We start from the raw sequence: 14,778 nt of genomic DNA, 5'->3' as shown, positions 1-14,778 counted from the left end.
CCACCAGGAGACATAATAGCAATTCTATTGAACTGGAAGTTAAGACTGCCACCCAACCATTTCGGACGCCTCACGACTGAATAGACAGGCAAAGAAAGTAGTTACCTTGCTGCCTGGAGTGCCTGATCCTGACTGTAACTATTTCAGTCAGAAGTTGGGTTTAGTTTAGGGGAAACTGGGCTGTACTCCACAATGGAGGTGCGGAAGAGCCTGGAACACAGCATGTTCCTTAGGGCACCTCTTACTACTACCATGACCTGGGATGAAGGTCAATGGAAAGCTACAACTCAATTCAGTCAGTACTGCTAGTAGCCCAGACCCTTTAGGAATGAATATTTGGGTTACCTACCAGGTAAAGAACCACAACTTGCTAGGTGCTTGTTGAAGGCAAAGAGAACATGGAGTGGGTAGTGGAAGAAGGTAGTTATGAATACCAGCTATGACCAGTTACAGAAACTAGGATTATAATTGATTTTGTTATGAATATGTTTATCTGTGTATGTGTATAATCCCTTTTTCTTCTCCTTCTTATCCCCTTATCATGTAACATAAGTTGTACTGACTTCATATCATAGTACTTAAATATTTTTAAGTTTATATCACAGTATTTAAGTTATGGGATATCAAGGAGAAGAGTGAACATTGTCTAAGGACTTTAATCCTCTTCTGGGGAAAGGGTTAGTGCATTTTCAGTTGTATACAGCATAGTTGTATTAGGCAGATGCAGGACTTCATTGTTGTCTTTATTTGGAGACTAAGTATGGTTTACAGAGATGGCTACGAGTGCCAAATTGATAAAGGGTAGATTGTAATGCTTAGTTCTATGTGTCAACTTGGTTGGCTATGGTGCCGTGTTAACTGAAGCACTAGTCTAGATGTTGCTGTGAAAGTATGTAGTAGACATTATTAATTTCTACAGTGAGTTGACTTTAAATAAAGGAGTTACTAAGAGTATGTGCCGGATCTGTGGGTGGGCCTCGTTGAAGGCCCTAAGAGCAATCTGAGGACTCCTGGGGAAGAAAAATTTCTGCCTCAAGACTACAGCATCAACTCTTGCCTGAGTTTTCAGCCTGCTGGCCTTCCTCACAGATGGGCTTGCCAGCCTCCAAATTCATCATGGGAGCCAATTCCTAAAATAAATATTTATATCTATATTTTGTATTGGTTCTGTTCCTCTTGAGAGTTCTGACTGATACAACCAATAATTAATTTTTTAATAGCAGAAGATATTACTCCTATTTTAATACTAAACAAACTGAAGTCTAAGTGATTTGTCTGAGGTGATACAAAGTGAAGGAGAGAACCAAGAATCAGAAGAAAGTTGATGTAAACCAGTAATCTAGTCATCACTGTTGGTTCGTACAAAGGGATTGGAAAGCAATAATGTTTTCATTAAATTGGCCCATTAGTTCTACCTGAGAAGGACAGAAAGAGTGTGAATCCTCTAAAAAGATTAATGGACTTCATTCTCATGCTATATGCAAATGTATCTTGTAAATTACTAAGACATGGCCTGGAATTACTAAGCACATAAAATATCAGGTAAACAAAAATCAAGTCTGCCCCATGACTGACTTCACCCCAGAGGGAAAAGATGGTATAAAGTTGTCTTATCTCAATGAGTTGGTACAATGCCCTCACCCCTGCCACCACTGCCTGGGTGGTGAGCACCAACAAAACAAAATAAAACCACAGCAAACAAAACGACATCAGCACTCTGTTCTTTCTTGTCATTGCCTTCAGTTATGTGAAAAAATGGAAGAGCACTCACAAGTTCTCTAGAACATTAGAGATGCCCCATCAAGCGGACATTGCCTTCTGGGAAGGACAGCCTGTTGGGTCCACTCTGCAGATGTTACCCTCTGGTGTGGTTTATGGGGTGTGTGTATATGTTTTTCTTTTTAACTGGCTCCAACGACTGAGTTTTTCCCTGGGCAGGGAAGACTAGAAAAAAGTACTTTGTCTTTATGAGCAATGTGAAGCTACGTCATGAAAAAGAGGTAGTAACAGCGATAGAATTTTGCAGAACAGAATCCAAACTTGCTGTGGGAATCAAGTGTGCTCCGTAGCTCTTGGCCACTTGCATGCCTACAACCCACATCACCAACCTTGCTATCACATCATCTCTTTTTTGTCCAGGAGGGCTGGGTCATGTGTAAAATCCACCAACAATCTTGACGTGTTATGGTGGGCTCTGTCCTCTGGGGAGAATCACAGAACTCCCACGTGTGACTACCAGTAATCAGAAATTCTTCTCCATTGCTAGTTTATGACTATTTTAAAAATGAATTCTGGTTTAATGCTTTGCAATTGAAATATGACTTCTGACTAAAATAGTTTTCTTGAGCTCCCATTCATTGTTTAGGCTAAATGTCAGGTACAAAACTGACACCTTAAAAAACCGCTTTATAGCTGTTTCTCAGTGGACATAGGAAAAATAAATCAGAAAATGGAAGCGCCAGTGGCAGAGGAGATGAATAATTACCATTTTGCTAAGAGATTACACCAATCAATTCAGGTTCATTTTTGAGTAGCCCACATCTCTCCATGTGGCCATGTTAAGTGTCTTTTTTCTAAAACTGCAAAATCAAATGCCCTTTTAATCTTTTATTAGAAGCCTCAGGGATATGTTTTATATCTGCATCTATCTCCTAATTCTTATGGTATCTGGCCTTCAATTAATTATCAAATTCTTAATAATGATTTCTAGTGTTTTTGTTCCAAACACTAGGCTGAGCATTTATGAGATTAACTAATTTACTCCTCCACAAAACTCAGGGTGATAGGTGCAATCGTCCTCATTTTACAGGTAAGGAAACAGAGGCACAGGAAGGTGAGGGAACTTGCTCAACGGCACACAGTCGGTGGATAAATAGAAGGGTCCTGATTTACACCTGGCAGCTGCGCTCCAGACGTACCCCCTGTGCTCATTAATCAGTCTGTGCCTTCTTTTATCCTGACCAGACCTGACTGCTCCGTGGCAGGAGCCCCTGGGCCCCCAGTAGGAGAAGCTGACTGACAGAGGCAGAGGAGAGGGAGTGGCACATGCCTGAGCACCAAGGGGTCTGGCTTCATTCCCAGTGATGACTAGCTGCATGGCTTCGGGCAGGCCACCTGGCTACCTGGACCTCCGTGTCCACATCTGTGCCCCGAAAGGGTCCCCAGCACCCTACCAAGCAGACAGCCGGAAGTGCACTGGATTGAAGCTCACCACAGAACAAAAGCTGGGGTTTCTATGGGAGAGCTGGGGGAACGGCTTGGCCCTGTGGTGCCTTCTCAGGAGAGAGTCAACCCCTGGAGAAGGTCTAACCTCCTTGGATCAGAGCTGCCTCTGAGCTCTCCACAGATGGGGTGCGGCCACTGTCCTTCCTGGGGGTCTGTGCTCTGACAGGCATGAGGAAGAGGTTCTGTCCTTGTCATCAGGGACGTGACACTCCAGCAGCACGCTCCCTTCCAAAAATAAGTTGCCTACAAAACTTCAGAATGGCTTTGTTTTGACAGCTGGGATTCGTTCGTGCTTTCAGGATGGGTTCATTTTCAGCCTAAAAATTACTCATAAGCTAAATTGCAGCTTTCTTCATCCCACAGAAGGCAGTCCAAGCACATGGAGGGGAGAGGAGGGGGTATGAAGTCGTCGGGGCTCCTAGTGGCCCACAGCAGTCAGAAAGGGACCCGCGGCCCAGCCAGAGTGCCAACACCAGTGCCAAGGGCGATCAGAGCTGCCTGGCATGGGTGTTTCCGGAAGGAAGTGGGCTTCCACAGCCCACGGCTGACCAACTGACCGCCAGACTGCTTAGCAATTCACTTGTGGGGCAGACAGGGTTCCCGAAGCCCATGAAGATGTGCCACAGGGATCTGTGGGCCCAACCATGCTTCATGAGTCACTGTATTCTGCTGTGGCCGCACCTGTGACACAGCACTGCTTTGAGGGTCTCTGCATGTTTGGGCCTGACCTGCAAGCAAGCCAGGGGCAACTCTCCCTGCAAGAGATGGGCCTACAGTGGAATTCAGACCTGGTGAGGTCAGCCCCAGCCCATCCCCACCTCCGATTAAGTCATTTGATGCAGAGGGACACCTCCTCCACACTGGTTTGGTTGGTGGGGCTCATTCAGGTAGCGTGTGTGAGAGCAGGAGGGTATCTGCCTGTCTCAAAATTGGAAACACACTGGCAGCAACTGAGAGGTTGGTTACAGAGCTTACAGTAGCACCCCTTCCAGTCTGCGTTTTAGAAAGAGCACAAGTAAAAGGCTTGCTTACTGCAGTGAGCCCAACTGGAGAGAAAATGATTCATAAACCAGGGATTCTTCAATTTAGAAAAAACTGCCTGGTTGTTTTAAAGAGCTTCACCCTCAAGATTTCTTTATATTGCACATGCCTGGGTTTTCACTGAAAATATAATTGTAACCCTATGTAATACATGCCTTGTTATGCTCTTAAACAGGTGGGATGTAGATAACATAGAACAAGTTCAAAGTTCGGCTGCAAACACAATTCCTGTAATGTCCCTGCTTGCAGGCCTAGCTGCTGCTGTTGTCGGTCATTCTGTCAGGTCAGCTGTTCCTTTCAGACCAGCTCCCCAAAGCCTTAAGTATAGAGGTTGTGCCATCCATGTGGATTTGGTCAAATGGTTCACTGCCACGTGGGCTCTGGCTGCCGGTGAGCTCAGTGTGGAACCAGAAAGCAGACCCTCAGATCACACTCCCCTCTGCTGTGCACACCCCACAGCCTCCTGCCAGTGATACCCCTGACCTCTCGCTGCAGGACACCTGGACAAGCCAAAAACTACCTGAGGCCTTCGCCTCACGGAGACTGGAGAGGCCACCACAAGCCAGCACATCGGAGCCAAGCAGCGCTGACAAAGGGTTGGGAAACCAGAGTCCCTGTGCCGGCTCCAATGCTGGTGCTTGCTGTGTGACCCCTGGCAAACCTCTCAACATCTCTGAGTCTCAGGGGCATCTTCGAAAAAGAGGAGTTTAATGAAAAGATCTTCAGAGGCTCTTTCCAGTTCCGATATTCTATTACTCTGTGGACCTGAAACTATTTCATCCATACACAGAAAGTTAACTTTCTTCTGGTCTATAAAGTAAAGAATTTCTCAGAAGTCATGGGAGTGAAATCTCATTGGCAACAGTTTTCCCAACTCCCTTTAGTCTACAAATATCACCAGATGCTTTCTAGAAGCAACGCACTCTTCAGGGTCTATTGATCAGGGCTCTGAGACTTTTTGGAAATCAGGACTCAGCACACAACACCCATCATTTTCCCAAAATATACTGATACCTCCTGTATGCAATGCATGCTGATCTAGTCTATTCTAGTTCATTCTGTGTCTTCTATTTGATCTAAAAAAAGGTTGGTCCAAATCCACTAAATTGGTTTGGTGACTCATGATTGGGACACCTTCGAACGTGTGGTTTGAAAGATACTGCTGGAGCCAGTGGCCCCAGAAAGGGTATGCTGACCCCAAGGAGAGCACTGAAGGGAAGCAAGGCACCAGTCAGAGGGGCTGTCATGGAGTGAGCCGCAGTTACCTGAGCAGGAAGAGCAGAGACCGCGAGGGGTCCAGAACTCAGAGGAGGGAAGGAGCACAGTTAACCTCCTTTGATCAGAACTTAAATCCCAACTTCCTAGCCAGCACCCAACAACCCAAACTATACCTTCCTACCCAGCACCCAACACCCAAACTATACCTTCCTACCCAGCACCCAACAACCCAAACTATACCTTCTCAGCCAGCACCCAACAACCCAAACTATACCTTCTCAGCCAGCACCCAACAACTCAAACTGCTCAACAGTGTGTAGCTGATCTCAAGGCCCTTCTAGATCTGCCTTGCTACCTCCCACCTGCTCCTGGGCTCCTCACCTTTGGGAAACATCCCTCAGCTTGGAATGTCCTCCTACCTGTCAGGCAGAACCTGCCCCCCCCCAGGAAACTTCCCTGTCCCCAGACCTGTCACACTCTATCCCAGTTGCATGCTTACCAGCCTGCATTCCAGTACTAGACTCAGTGTCCCTCCATGCCAGAGCAGAATCTTCTCTCGCTATAGATTCCCAGGGCCCAGCACTCTGCCTGGACCACATACATGCACCTTATAATAAACAGGAGAGAGAGGGGTGAGTGAGTGACTTCTAGCCAGAAGGCCGGGGAAAGCTTCCCGGCTTTCAGGAGGGCCATGATCTTCTACTTCCTTCCTCAGTCACTGCTGCTAGTCACTGACCATGGCCTCTGTCTGGGGGCACAGTGCTCGCTTTCCAATGACTTTCCCATGGAGTTGACCCTGAGCAATAACTGATCTATATCATCTGGTGCTGAATGTTCATAACGCCTCAGAAATAGAGAAGTCATGGATGGACATGATAGGTGGTATTTGATGGTTGTTTCAAGCACAGAAATGGATTTAAGCACAAAGGGGTTAACTTAAATACTACAGATCATCTTAAAATTCTTCCAAGATTTTCTTTCCACTCTGTGATCTGTGGGTACCAAAAGATGACTCCAAAAGTTGTATCCAGTCCCTTCTTCAGAAACACTAGACCCAAGTCCTTGGATGGGAAGACCTCCAATGATGCCCACCAGCTGTACCTTCTGAAGATTGTAACCTTCATGATTTCCATATTCTGGGGTCTTTCTCATGCCTTGGGGTCTTCTCTGTGCCCTGAGGTCCTCCCCACACCCTGGGTGCCTCTACTGTTTCCAATCTGGGAGACAGGGAAGGGATCCATCCAGCCTGGAGTACCCTGTAGCTATACAACATATGTCTTTCCCAGGTCTTCTTGGAGGGGGGCTCTCTTCCATGCAGGACCACCCCCAACAGATCTGTCTCAAAGCAGAACAGATCCCCGATCAGCCCAAATGGCTCCAGATGCTGGAAGAGTCCCTACTGTTGTCCATGGCTCTGAATGAATCCCTGGGTCAGAACTCCCCCATCTCAGGCCCATCCTCTGTGTACCCTTGTCCTGGCACAGGTGCCAGGAAGCCCTCCAGTCTTTCACTGTGGGCTCCAGGGCTGAGGCACAGGGGTATACCTCTGGACTGGGCACTGCTAGCAGAAGTGGGCCATTCTCCAGGTGGATGGAGCTGCTGTGTGCTGGCAGCCGGGCCACAGGGCAGCCCCTGCAGGCAGGCACAGGCCCAGGAAGATGGGCAGGAAGAGCCTCTGGGAGAGAGGCTGGAGGCTGCACACTCTGGCAGAAGCCCTGGGCCCAGAGAAGAGCTCTGGCTCAGGATTCAGTCTACAGAAAGAGTCCCCACCCTGTCAGCCCTTGAGTCTCTCTGGAGGCCTCAACCAAAAAGTGGGCCAAGCTGGGCCAATGCGCAAGGCCTGCTTGCAGCAGGGCTGAGAAGCCCAATCTCCAAGGGTAGAACCAGCAGAGCGCCAGCCTCCCAGGGATCTCCACAGCAATCAAAGCACACGAGCCAGGTGTGGGTCCTCTTCGTATCCCCCATGCTGGGATGCCTGGGAATAAATCTCCCATGCTCCTAGGAGACAATCACCCCTGCCACTACCTCAGGGGCCAGGAGCCCCATCAGTCATAGTCTTCTCTCTTGTGCCCATGCTTGGAAGGGCCTGGATCGAATTCCAGAAGAGCTCGGCACTGTGAAAACACACAAGCGCTGTGGTTTGGGTCTCCACGGACAGCAGGGCTGGGAGCTCCGCCTTTTTCAGAGGAAAATTCATTAACAGAAACAACCTGGAGAATATTGCAAATTACTTAAAAAAATCCTTCCACTGTAATTAGAGATGGGCACATCTGTGATGGGGTTACCCAGAAATAGATTTGAAGCCAACTGCTGTGTTTTCTAAGTTGGGGAAATCTGTTCAGTTGCCGTCCCGGTGGGGGGGAGGGGGGCGCGGCACAAAGGCACAAGGCCCCACTTGGGCTGGCTTAGAGCACACCACACGGATTCACGGGAACAGCTACCATTTTGGTTCTTCTGCTAGAAATGGCAACTGTGGATGTTTTGCATTTTACTATAAGGTAGGAGAAATTCTACTGGGACTACAAAAGGAAAAACCATTAACAGGTGTTTTTTTCAGACTAGTGCTTTTTTTTGTTTATGCTTTGTTTGAGAGGGGAGAAGTGAAAACCACACATAACATGTGGAAGGACGATGTACAGTATTTTCCACCGGGGTTTGAGGCGGATGATTGCCGCCATCCCCACGAACATGTGCTCGCTTCATCCAGCAATATCCATTTCACTTCCCACGTGGGAGCACAGCATGGACAGCCCCGGGCCGCGGGGAGTCAGCGCCCAGCCCTGAGCATGGCCGCTCCAGGCTGGCATCGGTTGTGCATTTCTGCTGCCCGAGTGAAGTGCACATCTCTGCTGCTTTCCTTCCGGAAGCAGGGCTTCCTTCCACAGTGCCTTTCATCAGGAGGGACCCTCTGGGTGTCCCCTGGACTCAACTCCTCCTTGCTGATGTAGGAGAACTGTTAGCAGAGAGTGAACCCTGAGTGAAAACAAAATGCCTGCTAAGTGTCTAAGAGGCTGGGAATGTTGAGAGCAGGCCCAGCGCTGGTTTTCCTTAGCAACACGCTTAAGAGGGCAAGATGGTGAGCAATATCGCTCTCCATGTAGACTCCTCCAAGCCTGACTCTATTGTCATGAGCCCTCCTGACGCTAGCCCTATCTGTTTTGCAAACTAGACAGAGGGAATTTTTTGGTAAAGGACCAGAAATGTTTACAGAACTATGATTGCCCTCCCCTTTCCAAGTCCATCCCCTGTTTAAGGCCTGGAGGATCTAGTCTTCCAGGAAGCATGGCCAAGTGAGAGGGTGGGCTTGCACCCCCACTTCTGCCTCCCAATGAGACCCAGCTATACCTCCTAACCAGGCTGCAAGGTGGAAGGGAGCAGACCAAGACCTAAGGGATCTGCAAACAGACATGGACACAAACCACAGAGCAACCATTTCACTTCGTGCCTGGGACCTGCTGGTCTCAAGGGGACTTGAGCTGTGCTGGCTGAGAGCACAGTAGCAGTGGCTATGACTGAGGCCTCTTCCGCACTCCCAAGCTTGGGCATAATACTCCTCCAGACCAGGTGAGACAGGTGGTGACGAGGCCTGAGCACCACCGATCGGGGGCCCTGAGGAATCTTGTGTGTAAAGCTCTGAGAGGCCTCTGGGCTCCTGCTGAGCACAGTAAGTGAGCTGGTGGGCATGCCTCCAGGGCCCTGGGCAAGGGACTGGGCAGGTCTTTGGTACTGTTCCTCAAAGGACAAGAGAGGTTGTCTTGGCCCTGAATACACCATCCTGTGTGGCAGGCCTCAGCCCAACTCTGCCTCGCACACTCTCATCAGAAGACTGGTTTTAGGGCGCCTGGGTGGCTCAGTCAGTTAAGCGTCTGCCTTGGGCTCAGGTCATGATCCCAGGGTCCTTGGATTGAGCACCACATTGGGCTCCCTGCAGGGAGCCTGCTTCTCCCTCTCCCTCTGCCGCCCCCCCTGCTTGTGTGCGCGCGCTCTCTCTCTCTCAATAAATAAATAAAATCTTTAAAAAAAAAAGGAAGACTGGTTTTATATAGAAAGGTTTTCAAAGATCCACATCATGTGGTAGAGCCAAGAGGGAATGAGAATACGTTGTTCATACAGCAAGGCAATGAAGAGAGTAGCTCCCAGCTGGAAATGTGGGTCCACACTGTCCAGGACAGCAATGGGCGGTGCAGTGGCCTGTGAGCACTGCAGATGTCTCCCTGGGTTTTAAAGACTGAATGTGAAAAATGGCAAAACACCTCATCAACATTTTTCTTATATAGATTACATGTTGAAATGATAATAGTTTTAGATACTGGGTTTAATAGATTATACAATTAAAATGAATTTTACCTTTTAATTTTATTTTTAAAATTATTTTAACTTGTTAAAAATGTGGCTACTAGAAGATTTTAAATTAGGTAGCTTGAATTATAGTTTTATTGGGCAGCACTGATTTAGAAATCTGGACTCTAATCCTGGCTAATCCAGTGTCTAGCTGGGTAGTAACAGAGGCAAGCTCATTGAACTCAGATTTCTTTTGTGAAATAAGCCCAATTTCCTTCACAAGTTAAAAGAATAGCTGAAAATGCCGTCTATACCAACCATCAGACCAGCATCCCCCTCCTGTTTCTCCTCAGAAAACAGGCCTGTCCCACGTGGTTGAACAGGTTGTAGACTGCACAAGGATGACACATTGAAGGGAAGGGAAGCTGTTCACACTGTACATAAATAGATTTATATATTTATTTTATTATATCCTGGTACCTGGCAATAAGTATCTTGTTCTAACAAAATGAGTATATTACAGTGATTTTCCAACAGACAGAATTAGAGCATTCTGAGGAAGCAATACTTTTTTTCTGATTTGCATAAAAGTTATAGCTGGGCTCGGGTCGCCCTACCAGAACCTGAAGCCTGCCTGAATTCCACTCCAAGGACAGCTGCTTTGCTGGTTTCACCTCCATCTCTGTCATAGGCCTGAAGCATCTGAGGGCAGGAACTTGGTGCCCTAATTCAAGCCTTAGTTTTACAAAATGTCATTGGTGTCTGGTGCCAAAGAGTTACAATAACCAGCTGGGCCACGGCCAGGGCTTGCCCAGGATGGGCCACTTACCTTTTCATTTTTCTTGTCATCTGGTTTGCATCCGGTGTTGGTGGGGCTGGATGACAACAGGCCACTGACAGGCACCCCTCCGGCCTCCCCGTTGAGGTTGGCGGCACTGACATTGGGAGGTGTGACGGCAGACGCTGCGGATGTGAGTGGGATGGCTGGTCGGGGGCACGGGGCCCCGATGACCGTCTGCACGGGGGGCTGATGCACGTGCTGCGGGGACACCACCGAGTGGGGCCTGAGGCTGGCGGCAGACAGGCGGGATGGGGAGTTCTGGGTGCGCAGGGGTGACACGGTGGCCGTTGGTCGGTCCTGGGCCTGGGCTGAGGAGTGGGCAGCTGGAGCATGAGGTTGGAGAGAAAGTAGGGTTGCAAGGTTAGTTTGCCATGGCAATGCAATCGCCACGGACTCGTTCCTCGGGCTCACCGCCTCTCTTCGGTCTCTCCACACCCGGGCACGCTCCACAGGGAGAGAGACTGAGGCCAGGCAACCAGGAAAACACATCCCATCTCCCCAAAGCCCTGCCACAGCACAAAACAGCCCACCCTCAGGGGGAGCAAAAACATCTTTTCCAAGGTTGTCACGAGCGTGGGCATGTTCCCAGCTTCCCATGAAGCCTTCTAACTGGTTTCCTCTGCTGAGATGAACTAATACACTTACAAGTTCTCTTACAACGCCCTTGTGAAAACGTTCATAAAAGTAAGGCCTGTGACAGAATCCTGAAGAAGCCCCAAGATGCCCCGGAACTATTAGACACCACTCCCTGTAAGGTGATCACTGCCAACAGCCTGGCTCTGGTTGGTCTCGACCCCAGAGCTGTAACCCGGAACTCTGTTCACACTTGGTATTTGAGCTGGCTGAGCTCAGGCCGAGCATGTGCGGCAGCTTTAGCTGGTGACACTCACAGGAGGAAGGCAGCTGCAGCCTTGGGGGTGAGCCATCACCCCTCTCACGGCGATCTGCCGGTGGCTGACGCCTTGCTCACACCCCGAAGCAACAGTTTCTGGATTTACAGAACAGGAACCTCACAATGATGAATCTGCCCCCTACTGACAGCAAAAATGCCTCCTAAGGATGGTAAGGGTCTGAAGGCCTGACGTTTGTAAAAATCCACCATTTGAAAACATAAAGTCCCTTCTAAACACAGCACCGAATTAAAATGAATCTTGCTGCAGCTTGTGTTAGTGATTTTGAAGAACTGTCTCCTTACCAATCACAGAAGAAACACACAGGGGGACAGAGTGAGGCACATGGGAGGAACGGTGACTTGTGGCCTGGACTGGTGACCCAAAGGGAGACACGGGTTGTGTCAGCCCATATCACTTTATGCCATTTGTCCCATGCAACATCGGGCAACTCAGATTACAGCATTTTTGCACTGTCACCCAGAGAAAAATTACACCTCACACTGTCCTTACTTTCTACCACCAGAATTCATGGCATTCGTGGCTTTGCAATATGAAAGAAATACACGTGATAAAGCAAAACAATATTCTCAGCCTCCAAATATGCCTTGAATAGATAATCTACTCATAAATCCTCACAGCATTTCCCTGGCGTGTGAAGTAACTCAGCGCGACCAACAAGAGCCCCTTCACATGCAAGGCAGGCCTCTTCCCTCCGACAGCGTTGCGTGGGAAGAGCCGTGAGAGCTAGTTATGTGATCCCGGGATCTCCGGGACGCAGGGACTGTCGCTGCCGCCTCTGTTTCTAGGAGGTGAAATAAATAAAGGCTGACTTATGGTTTTAAAAGTATTCAGGGTTTGGGGTGGGTTTGAATCCTCACTCAACGTGGCCCCACATTTCAAAAGACTAGGTTAGGCAACTATGCAGATCGATGAAGCCACCGGGCTCACTCAGTCAGCCCGAGGTAACCCGTGACTTGGACAGTGCTCCTGGGGCCATCTGTCTGCCTTTCCCCAGCTGTCTGAACTCTCCTTCACCCCCCAACCCCCGGCCCTGGAACGAGAAGTCGCGGCTGGGCCAGGCAAGAGCAATCACTTGGGCTCGAGAGCCTGCAGGGGCTGCTCCAGATTCTTCCAAGTCCCACACCACTCCCCTCCTCTTCTGGCTGGCTTCCACATGCCTGCCACATCACCCTGCCAAACCCAATGCAAAAGAGTAGAGGGTGTTCCAGAAAGTTCTAAGCCTGCCTGCCAGGCAATCTCTTTGACATCCTCCCCTGTTCTCTCCCTTGTTCCTTCCCTCAGCCACTCCAGCCTCCTGGCTGTTCCCCCAACACAGGCTCTCTCTCACCTCAGAGACTGTGGCACAGAACGCTCTTCCCCAGAGTCACATGTCCCCTCGCCTGCTTCAGTCATCGCAGACACTGCCCTCCCAGAGAGCCCTGTTGTCACCAACCCACCGAACAGTGCAGGCTGCTGCTCTGCAATCCCAGCCCTTCTTGCCCTGCTTCTGTTTCCCTTTCCTCCCATGGCACTATCTGCTCTTAACAGTCTGTATGATACAACTCTTCGTTGTGTGTTGACTCCCCCCTCTACAAGCTGAGCTCCATGAGGGAGCGACACTTGCTGTGTAGTTCATGAATATATTCCAAACAGCTGGACTGGTGCGCAGCATGCAGCAGGTGCTTGATAAATTTCTTGAATGAATGAACAAGTCTTTGAGGAAAGAGAACCTCAATTAAAATATCTCTTCAGATTTTACAGAATTGAACCACTGGAGAAGATAAAAATCCTCTATGAGAAAGAGGAGCATGACTCATTACACTGGCTGGTAGAAGAATGTGAGATTCCACTGATCCTCAGTAGGATTTATCCTCAGGTTCACTCACCCTGTGCCACCCAACCTCAGACTGACCTAGACTGCTATCGCTCTAGTCATCCTACTGGTTAGCAATGCCAAAGCAACCTGCCTGACAGAGGCAGGCAGTCTGAGAAAATGCTCTTACTCCATAGTCTCTGTTCCCTTTTGCCTCTCCTCTGTAAACCTTTGGCATGCTCCAGCAACTCTGGAGTGCCTAAATCCCATTAGACGTCACTCAGTTCACTGCTGTGTCATCCCACATGTGCTTTATAAAGAGTAGTTGAATGAATAAATGACTTACCTTATCATCAACATTGCCCTTTTCTTATTCTCAGGTTTATCACTTCCCATTTCATGGATGAAATGGAACATTGGCAACCCCCCAAACTTTAGTCCAGGCCAGCCCCTTTCTCAACTCATCCACATTCAGACGCACCCTGCCCTCCAGTCTCAAGGATACAGGGTCCCAAGAGGTGTACCCTGTCACACTCATCTTGATCCTTTCCCCTGGCTCATCCCCTTCTTGCCTGTATTAAATTTCTCTATTAACTTTCCTCCTGTAATTTACTAAGCAAGTTATAGCTCCCATTTCAAAAAGTCTTCTTTCTGGCCAGTACCTCCTTTTTCTGTTTTTCTTTATACCTAGTATTCTTGAAATAGTGTCTGCATCGGTTCTTTCTTACTTTTCATTCAGTTCTTTGCATGATCTGTATTTGCTCTAATGGCAGTTTTCATCTCTGCTCTGTGTTCCGGATACATTCGCTGTACAGATTTCTAGTATCACTAATTTCCATCTTCAACTGTGTCCAGGCTAGAGTTCATGTTACCTATAGAGATTTTGTATTTAAATAAATATATTTTTCCCTCTTCAAAATTTCAAGTTGGTTCTTTTTCATATCCATCAATTTCTGATTCATAGCTATCCATCCAATTTTTCTCCTTTATAACACCCTGTTTTTTCTTTCTTTTTGGGGGGGAGGGGGAGAGTAGATGTTATTCTTTCTTTTCCCTTTTAGAGGATCTTTTATTTTCATTTAATTTTATTTTTTAACTAGGCCCCATGCCCAATGTGGGGCTTGAACTCATGACCCCAGGATTAAAAGTCAGATGCTCTACTGACTGAGCCAGCCAGGCACACCTACAAGATCTTAAATATACTGATATCAAAGACTTTTTCAGATTTCTCTCCCATTTCTTCATTTTATTGGCTATCTTTTATGCATTAGTGTTTCCCTTGTGCTTTGAGATTTCCATGTGCAAGGTCCTCTTGAGCATGACTTTCTCATTGCTATTGTATTCTTGGTCATTGTTTCTGCATGGTCCTCTGGGACCTCCTCTCAGAACCAGGTGTAACTGGATGGTTTGGGTTCTGGTCCTCAGGCCAGAGCCTAACTCAGCTCCATGCCAAGGTGGCATTCTCT

The 14,778-nt window shown here is 48.2% G+C and overlaps 1 protein-coding gene across 3 annotated transcripts in view; it reads right to left on the bottom strand.

The window, feature by feature from the left end:
- SH3RF3 (SH3 domain containing ring finger 3) overlaps nucleotides 1–14,778 on the bottom strand; it is a 364,525-nt gene that overhangs the window by 44,265 nt on the left and 305,482 nt on the right. For 2 of the 3 annotated variants that reach the window (XM_027621787.2, XM_027621788.2), the window contains exon 8: nucleotides 10,595–10,929. In XM_027621787.2, coding sequence (XP_027477588.1) covers nucleotides 10,595–10,929 — 335 coding nt within the window. Of the gene's footprint in view, nucleotides 1–9,634; nucleotides 9,713–10,083; nucleotides 10,200–10,594; nucleotides 10,930–14,778 lie in introns of those variants that run through there. The other variant, XM_027621789.2, reaches the window with a different exon arrangement.

This window comes from Zalophus californianus, chromosome 8, assembly GCF_009762305.2.
Source record: "Zalophus californianus isolate mZalCal1 chromosome 8, mZalCal1.pri.v2, whole genome shotgun sequence".
Classification (NCBI taxonomy): Eukaryota; Metazoa; Chordata; class Mammalia; order Carnivora; family Otariidae; genus Zalophus; species Zalophus californianus.
This window is presented reverse-complemented; position numbering and strand designations above follow the sequence as displayed.